The sequence below is a fragment of the Echinops telfairi genome, unplaced genomic scaffold, assembly GCF_000313985.2.
Source record: "Echinops telfairi isolate 266 unplaced genomic scaffold, ASM31398v2 ScPeMD7_5167;HRSCAF=5991, whole genome shotgun sequence".
NCBI classification, from domain to species: Eukaryota; Metazoa; Chordata; class Mammalia; order Afrosoricida; family Tenrecidae; genus Echinops; species Echinops telfairi.
The window spans coordinates 3,262,528-3,272,291 of NW_022109066.1; the positions used below are offsets into that span (position 1 = coordinate 3,262,528).

General features: G+C 49.3%; 1 protein-coding gene across 1 annotated transcript in view; it reads right to left on the reverse strand.

The window, feature by feature from the left end:
* Nucleotides 1-9,764, reverse strand: part of SORL1 (sortilin related receptor 1) — a 212,167-nt gene that overhangs the window by 160,375 nt on the left and 42,028 nt on the right. The window contains exons 5-6 of the mRNA XM_030886981.2: nucleotides 4,686-4,847; nucleotides 3,170-3,237 (exon numbers count right to left, since the gene is read on the reverse strand). Of these exons, the coding sequence (XP_030742841.1) occupies nucleotides 3,170-3,237; nucleotides 4,686-4,847 (230 nt within the window). The remainder of the gene's footprint in view (nucleotides 1-3,169; nucleotides 3,238-4,685; nucleotides 4,848-9,764) is intronic.

Consider the following 9,764-nt stretch of genomic DNA (forward strand, 5'->3'; position numbering starts at 1 on the left):
TATGTGTTAGAATTAATTTGATGGCAGTGGATTGGGTTTTGAAACAGATAAACAGAGCGCTGGTGGCAGATTAAAAGCCTGCATGCTAGCCAAAAGTTCAGTGGTCTGAACCCAGGAAGTACCCTGCAGGAGACAGATGTGGCAGACTGCTTTCATAACAGATGGGGCATTTCTACTCCATAGAAATGACTTACAACATTAAAGAGATGATTAAGCACACGCACAATAAGAGAAAAAAACTACTTGGAACTGCACTAAAGACTCTTTCTGACCTAACAGATCAATGGGCTGTGAACAGAAGTACCAGTGTCCTATGTTGGTGTGATAGAACAAGTCACAATATCTACCAAAGTTACAAATCCAGTGATTCGCTCACGGGAGATGTGTCAGGGCACAAAACTGACTAAACCCTTGCTTTATGCAGGTCCAGGCTACTGACGAGCGACTGACAGTGAGGTAAGGGACCATGGATTCTAAGGTGATTGCCCCTTGCCATCACGTCGGCTCTGCCTCGTGGCAAGCTTGTGTGTGGGAGAACTGTGCCCACAGGGTGCCAAGGGCTGCGGGTCAGAAGCACACCTCCAGCTTTCTTTCAAGGTGCTTCCGGGTGGACTCCAACTTGTCAGTTAGCAACAGAGCACCAGCTAGGTGTTCTGCTCCGTGTCCCCCCTCGCCTCCCCCCCTCACAGGCACACACACACACACACTCCGAAATCCAGTTGTGCCATCAAGCTGGTTCTAACCCAGCGAATCTCCGGACAACAGAAGGAAATGCTGCCCAGTCCCATGCCACTCTATCGGGGGTGCAGGAAACTTCACTGTCGGAAGATCTCCCATTTGAAAATTCGCTTCCTTCCCAAAATGCCTCTGTAACGTACAAATCGATTCTGGGGTGCTTCCACTCATTCATGGGCAAGTGCAGGGCAGCTGGGTTCACACGCACCCCCCAATCCGCTGGGTTCACATGCACCCCCCACTGTGTACAACATGAGCTGCGCGTGTTGGTTCCCAGGAAGCTAACCTTGTGGTTCCTCTTCATGATGCGTGTGCAGTATTTGCTAATTCAGTGTTGGGCACTATTAATCGTGAGAATCAACTGTGCATCTGGGGTGAGCACACGCCAGGGAAAGGCCCCCTGGTAAGAAGTGCCCCCGAGAAGCAATGATGCATCAGTGATTCTGAGCTGAGAAGGGACAGGATCGACCTGGCTATGCTCTGAGACTGGACCGTAGAAAGACAAGAGAGGAGGCAGAGAGACCAGCTGGGGGACTAAGGGGTGATGACGATAGCTTGGAGAAAGGTGTAGCTGAGTGATGCTCTAAGGTGATGCTGGATATATTTTGAAGGTGGGACAAACCTGCTGGGTCGACTACACAGAGCATGAAACAAAGGTGGGACCAATGGTGGCCTAAGCAGCTAGAGAAATGGGCTTTCTGTTAACCGAGAGTGGGAAGATTGTGGACAGACGGAGGTGGTTTGGCCAGTGGAGGCATTCAGTGTGGAAGGAGCAAGTTCATGACACCTCCTAGGCATCCGTGTGGAAGGTCAAGTGAACAGCCAGATAGCCTCACTCACAAGCAGTCCCTCTCCAGGGCCGGTCAGGTTAATGCATTTTCCTGGTGCCATAGAAACTGATATATTCCAAATTATATTCTGTATCATTGCAACTATGAGGATCAGAAACCACTCCGCTTCCCCCAGGTGGCCGGCGGCTGATTTATCTCACTCCCCTTACCAAACCGACAATGTTCAGTCCCACTCCTTTTATCAAGCACTCTAGATTCTGATACGAACTTTGCTTTCCAAACGTCACTCAACATTGTCTAAAAATCACACTCAACTGCTCTCCCCACAACATCTCACCTCCGTGTCTTTGACATTGTGTTCCTCTGTCTAGAATCTCTTACCCTAGCACCAGTGCCCAGTAACCCTGAACCTGTCCTGACCATTGGCAACCTCCTCCAGGGGGCGGTAACCCTCCCATCTGGAACTGTGTCTGGGACTGGCCCCCTTCTTCTCTGAGCGTTACGCACAAGAATTCCTTTCCTCCCATGTCCCCCCAGAATTTTCGGTCCCGTTGTTTTCTCCTCCCGATTGTTCATCCAGCCTGTCCTATCCAGACAGACCCGCGGAGACAACATGCACAAAAACAAAACAGAGCAAAACCAAGCAACAATGTACAACAAAACAGCAGCAACAACAAACCACTGACAAAGAACAAATAAAAACACAACAAGAAAGAAAAGCTTGTAGTTAGTTCAAGGATCGCTGGCCTTTAAGAGTGTTTTCCAGTCCAGTCTGTTGGGGCACCACGCCCTGGCCCCAAAGTCCACCTTTAGCATTCACTGGGGACCTTGCTGCTCCTTTCCCTTGCTGATCCGCTGCACTCCCCCAGTGCTTTGCCTCAGTGTGGTGGGATCAGATCAGGTGCAATTCCCACACTGTGTCTCTGGTGTTCCCCGCAGGGCCATGGGTCAGTGAGGGCCATCATGTCCCATAGTGGGGCTGGCCATGTGGTTCTCTCTGTTACTGGCTGTTCTAATTGGGGTCATCGTCCTCAAGGCCTGGTGGGCCAGGATGCGCTCTCACTATCATGATATGAATTCTACCTTGCAAGTCTGGCTAGACCAGAGGATGTACACTGGTACAGATAGGAACTGGAAACACAGGGAATCCAGGGCGGATGATCCCTACAGGACCAGTGGTGTGAGTGGTGATACTGGGTTTCCATGACTGTAACGCTTTACAGGAGTAGAAAGCTTCATCTTTCTCCCTCAGGTGCCTGGTAGCTTCAGAGTGGCTGGTAGTTTCGAACTGCTGATCTCCAGGCTAGCAGCCCAACACATAACCACTATACCACCAGGGGAAAATATTAAAATGTTCACTTCTATTATCGAATGAATAGGCAAATGAAAGACTGTTATATGGAGAAAAATCCCAATGTAATATATATTTTTTATGTCTTCAGAAACTTCAAGGTTCCCCGTTGGCCTTAAAGTTCTACCCCTCTCCTCACCAGTGGCCAGTTGTTCTCAAGCCCCCATAAGGAGTGTACTGTACTTGACCGCTTCCAGCTATGGAAACGCCTTTCTTACGCCAAATGCCTAACCTGAGGGTTTGTCCGTGATGAAGGAGCCAAGAGTTGGAGAAAAGAAATGGCGCAACTTACCAAGCAAATGACTTCACATGTTCCTGAATCATGATCCAGGTCTGGCCAAAATCATCTGATTTCCATAGCTGCAAAGATCAGAGAACGAGAAGTGACACGAGGCACGCCCAAACGAAGCCTGCCTGGCATGGCACACTACCCGTGAACAGCCACGAGGCGTGCCACGCCAGCTCAGTGACTCCACGTGCAAACAAAGGCAGGGCAGAAGGGCCATGTCTGGCGTGGCATTCTTCTCCACAGAAGCAAAGGCTCTCGGGTGACTGGTCTCTCGTTTGTGGATTATCGGACACTAGTTCCTAAGTGACAGTAAAAACGAGAGGATTATAGTTGGGACTTCTTGGCTGGGAAAAGTGTCCTTAAAGGCGAATAACGAGCTCTGGTGACTAAAGTGGAATGGAGAGGGCCAAGTTCAGAGGAACAGACTGCCAAAGGGGCCCATGTGACTACGAGCAGGTAACGGTCAGATGGAACTAGCACATTCCTCTTTGCCAGAGTGCCATGACTTCTGAAGACAGCCTCAGGAGGATGCTCCGGCCCCAGGAAGTTGCTGTCAAGTCAATCCTAAGACGTGGTGATCCCTGTGTGTCAGAGCAGACCTGTGCTACTCTAGGCTGCTCCATCGGGCTCCCAGTGGCTGATTGCTCAGAAATAGATCACCAGGCCTTTCCTCTGAGGCACCTCTGGGTGGACTAGACCCTCCAGCCTCTCAGTGAACAGCTTAGCAGGTTTATGGTTGCCTTCACTACAGAACTCCTTCCTCCAGCCACCCCTACGAACCACCACAATGAACAATAATCCACCTACCCTGGTAAAATGACCCAGCCGGAGTTAGATTACGCCCTAAGGCAGGCAAAGGTCAACAGATTATGTTTTGGTTAAACAAGCTGCAGAGAAGAAAAACACTGGCCCCAACCATGCAAGATCTGCAGGTCTCAGGGCTTTGGCCAGTATCCTTGACTTGGCAAATTCCAGCCTGGAGGTCTAAACCCTACTCGGGTTCTCTCTCGTCTCTAACCTTTCCTTCTAGCCTAAATTAATGAAGAAAGCACACCCACTTATAGGGCATTAACACAAACAAACACACTCACAGAGGCAGAGTATCGAAGTCAATAATAATGGCAAACACATCCAGGCAGAAGTCATGCATGTAAGGTAGAGGATGGGGCAGGCAGAAGAGAGTGTAACCAGGAGGTTGCAGAGTTAAGCCAAGCTTCTCTACCCCCTGCACCCATTAAATGCTGGGGCCTCCATCTATCCCAAGGGCCAACACCTGCACCTTACAAGGGCAGCATGTTGAACTCACATGTCTGCCAACTGCAATGTGTTGTTGATCCTGGCTTGGAACGAGCTTGGCGTACCAAGCCCTGGTAAGTGATACAGGAGCCACAAAGACTGAGTCCCAAAGGGAGGGAGGGCAATACAGAAGAAAAGTCACTCACAGCACAGGCAGTCCCCACAGGCAGAGGAGAATACTAGAGGTGCCCCACACTTGCGTGTCGTCCCAGCAAGCTCCTACCTGCTTGTTGGGGTGAGACCTGTCGTATCCCAGGAGAAGGTTGGAGGCCTTGCTGTGCAGGAGGAGATCAGCCGCTCGAAAAGGTATGGAAAAGCCTTGGATAGTGTTGCAGAAGTCGAACGTGATCCAAAGGTACTGGGCATATGCGTCCACAAAGATGTACTGTGAAAGAAAACACATGACTTAGAGGGCGTGGCCAGAGACAGCAACGGGCAGTGACGCTTAACAGGAGCCAAGGGCCCATGGGGCCTCCCTAGTGGGTGTCTCTTCAGGTCCGGGCAGTGAAAAGAAACTGGCACACACACTCAAAACTGTGCCCCTCAGTGAGAGAGAACAGCCAGAGCAGCAAAGCAGACTGGCCACGTTCAACCACAGGACACAGAAGCTAGTGCCCTCTGCATTTTCCTGCCAACTGACTTGGCCATGCTACTCCCTGCAAAGTGACTCCGTTCCAATCAGAGGGTCGCTACTGGCCACGGGGCCAAAGCAGCCCTGCTCTTCAGACGGGCTGGCCTGAGACAACGAGAGTATAGCGTGTGCACAGATGGGACGCCAGTCTGTCCCACAGGCTCCGAGCAGCTTGGGATGTGCCGTTCCCGCAAAGTCCTTAGTCACATCCTCCCAGGACAATGAGCTTCTGGCTTTTATGCCAGGTGGCCTGGCGGCTCTGGGGACCAGGCTGCCCTGTGTCTGGCACGTGCACTCTGGGCCGAGGAGGAAGTGGCTCTGGTGAGCAGGGGCCCTGCCTCCTTTGCTCCTACGTGGGTGAGTGGCTTTGAACAACTTCTGCTGCTTACTGACTGTCAGCCTCAGGTGCCTGGGGGGAGGCGCGGGTCAATTCAATTTCACAAGCATGTGTGTTGACTGTTCACCACTGGGGATGACCGCAAGGAGAGATGGGAGCATTCCCCTCCACCCGTTTGCAACCCAATGGGAGAAGGACATATCCTCCATGTACTACCTTTCAGGCCGTCCTAAGAACACAGACTACGGGAGTTCCATTCTCACTGGGGGTGGGAAATTGACGCCACCGGAGAGAGGGGAGATTCGGAGGAAGAACCAGGGAGGCTGGGGGATAGCTGTGAACCAGAACCTAGGAAATGGGGGGACACCGCCCAGTCCCCACCAATGGCCAGGCACAGACACCATTACAAAGGAATCTTAATTGACTCCACCTGAGCCAGATCAGGCTTCCACTTGGAGTCTTTTCGGCATTTGCAGCCTCTGCCTGAACTAATACTTCACACTTATTCAGATGTTGCCTTCAAAAAAGGGGGTACCCCCAAAAACCGGAATTGCACTGGGCTGAGCAGAACTTGCATAGTATGCATTGTCCCCACTAAGGGAGCATCAAGCAACACGCTCTGAGTTCGTGTACCCAGTGGGGTCACCTGGGAAGGTTCTCTTTGGCCACAGTGAGGGCCGGTTTAAGAGAAGAGCATGAGGCTGTGAAAGTTTGTTTCCTGCTCGGGGAAAATGTCGCAGAAACAGTTGTGATGTTGAACACAGCTTACAAGGACAGCGCTAGGGGAAAAACTCAAGTGTAGGAGTGGTTTTCTTGTTTCAAAAAAGGTGAAATGTCAATTGATGACAAACCTTGTTCTGTATGTCCATCAACTTCCCTAACAGACAAAATTGTCAATTCATAGTGCATTGGGAGTTCGTTCCACTAGGTTATAGACTGTTAATCAAGTGTTCTATTTGGAGGTTCTGAAAAGATTGCACAGCAGTGTTTGGCAAAAAAGGTCTGATTTGTGGCAGACAGGGACAGGTTTTGCCCCCACGACAAGGCACCTGCTCATGCAGCCATCTCAGTGCACCAGTTTGGGGCAAAAAATAGCCTGCCTCTCTTGCCCCATGTACCTTACTCACCTGACTTTGCTCGGTGGGACTTCTTTTTGTTTCCATGAATGAAGAGGGACATGAAAGGACAGCAATTTGAAGACAAAGAAGAGGTGAAGAAAAAAACGAGGGAGGTGCTGTCAGCCATCCAAACAGATGAGCTTGAAAAGTGTTTCCGAGAATGGAATCACAGATTTGACAAATGTATAACTGTAATGGAGAGTACTTAGAAGGTGATGATTGTTTGGGCGGAGGGGAAACCTTAAATATATAGCTTTGAAAAAAATTCCTTTGGGGGGGTGGGGGAGTACCCCTTCCTTTGTTCTTAAGTCTTTTTACCCATCTCCTTCTTTCCTCTCAAGTCCAGGCTCTCACCTCCCCAGGAGCGGACACTGCCTGTTCTTTGCCTCTGGTGTTTCCTCAGTGGCCTCACAGAGGGAGACCTTTGAACTGAAGGAACCAAATGCAATCTAATCGAGAAGGGTCAATCTCAACATATGGCGCCAAATGCCGCTATAAGCAAATGCAATCACATGAACAACAGCTATGACCGCAAAGTGTATCACCATAAGTTATGGCATGAAAAGGGTCCCTTAGAAATAACTTCCCGTATATACTCGAGTATCAACTGAGCTTCTCAGCACATTGGTAATGTAGTTTTTGTGGTGAAATTAGGTGCCTCAGCTGATATTCGGGTTGGCTTATACTCGAGTATATATGATACTCCCAATCCAGCATCAATATTGACAAAGGGTTCTCAATTTGAAAAGATTTCTCCAGAAATCTCTCCCATAGCTTCCTATAGTCTCACAAACGAGAAGCCCCAAAAAAATCACACACCCGGTCTCAGGACCTGGCATCGCTCATGACAATAACTGAAAATGTGCGAGATCCCATTCTATGAGCCAAGCCCTGAGTAAGCATGTTGCCTGCCTCACCTATAGTGTAGTCCTCACAGTGCTGTACTTCAGGCTCGGGGCTGCTAACCACAAGGTCAGTGGTGCGAGCCCACCAGCTGCCAGCTCCACAAGAAAAAGATGAGGATGTGTGCTCCCTGGAGACTGCCGGTTTCAGAACCCCTACATAGGGGCCCTAGGAGCCTTACCAGACTCCAGAACAGTGGGTTGCTTTTAGCAAATCAGTGTTTGAGGTATAAATGTTACCCTCTCTTACTAATGAAGAAAATGAAACACACCAGTTAATTGCCCAGCATGATATAGCTACTACATGTCATAGGGTTGCAATGAGTTGTAATCAACACAACGGTGGTGAGTTTGGCTTTGGGTTTGAACTGGCCGAAGAGTAGGGCTTCAAACCAGTTCTTCCCAGTTCAGTCATGGCCAATGACAGGAAACTGGAACAAACCCAAATTTGTAAAATGTGGGTATACTGGAACTGTTCTATAACCAGAACAATAAAAATTAGAGGTCAACACCTTGCCAGAAACGTAGCTCACCTATTAAGGGAAAAAAGGGCAATTTGCATGTTGCATAGCAATCAAGTTGCTTCATCAACAGAGTCAGACACAACAATGTCCTGCTCAAAGATTGTCATCACGTTGAATGTGTGTGGCTCTCCACTGTCCTGGTAATGATCCAGTATCCTGCATCAGCTCATGAAAGGGCCCACGCACTTGTTCCACGTCTCCCATTCCTGGGCTTCCACACATCCCTCCCCCCCATTCCAGTTATTCCAAGACTCCCATGTTTTACATAATCAGGTCTAATTTCACCGCATCAGCCATAATGAACCAATTTGTCCCCGTTGGTAGCCCTGCTCCAGGAGCTTGTTTTTTAACAGCTTATCAACTATTGCTTCTCTTCTCCAAATGAAGAAGCTACATTTCTCCTGAATGTAGGTCTCCTCACTTAATCAGCTCTTTAAATACCCCTAACTCTCACATCCATCTATGACAGGTACCCCTATCCACCCAGCCTTGGCTCTATTGTTAGCTTCTCCATTCACGCAGCTTCGACTCCTGCCTTGAAGAACAAGAATTCAGGACCTCCAAATCTGTAGTCCATCCCAGGCTTCTCACGGAGGATCTACTTTCATTACCCTCTTCGCGTTCTAGCATCTCCACTCTGATGGTTGACATGTTTCACCACGTCCAAAACTGACGTCGTCAACCCCTTCCTACCAAAACCCAGCTCTCCCTCCCCACTTCCTAATTTCTATGCATGCTACACATTCTCTGTTCAACTGTTCCCGGCCAGGGTTTGGTTTTTATCCCCATCCATTTTCTTTTTCATTCCCTCTCTTTCAATCACCTGTTACATTTTCTTTCTCAAATAATTTCAAAATCCCACCTTCCTGTGTATCCCTAGGGCTCTCAGCATGGCACATGGCCCTAATAGATCTAGCTGTCAGAAGCTTCGGGATAGGCACTGGTTCTTAATTTTCCTGTGTTCATGGGACTTAGTAGGGTGGGAAATACTTAGAAGGTGACAGGTTTTGGTTGAGTGGGTGAGCAATGTCAGACCTGTATCGTCACAATGGTTCCCTTTATTCTAGACTCCCCTCTCATCTTTCTTTCCAATCCCTCATGCACACTGCTAGCAGACGCTGTGCTCTTACCTGCTGACTGCAGGCTCTGGGTCACGGTGACGTCTGTACGACAGAACAAAGTGTTGACCAGCTCCTCAGGGTGTGCGAGTCCACTCACTGAGGCGCGGAGGGCCTGTCAACCTGAGAGCTCGTCAGGGGCACCACATCACGTACTATTGTAGTGCAATTCAGAAGGGTTAGATAGGCTAATTTTCTGAAGTAGATGGCCTGGCATTTCTTCCTAGTCTGTCTAAGTCTTCAGCATCAAGGCAACCTGCTAGCCCTGCAGACAGCCGAGTGTTGGGCGTGTGTGAGGTGCGTTGTCGGGAACTCACACCCTGGTCTCCCACACGCACACACAAACTCTATTCTGCAGCCAGCGAGTCCCTCCTCAAGTCTCCATTCCCAACCTTTTTTAAATGTCTAAAAACATTCTATTAGGCGCTGCTACAGAGAGTATTACAATCCACAGTTCCACTCGATGAAGCATAATTGTGCAATTGCTGCCCTCATCATTGATACATTTTCTTTCTTCTTGAACGTCTTGATATCAGCTCCCCTTTCTCCCTTCCCTTCCCCACCCTACCACCCTCTGAGCCCTCAGTATATTAACATAGTTTTTGGTCTTAACTTACACCATCTTCATCACGCCACAAACCCTTTACTTCTGTGACCTAACTTTGTCTAACT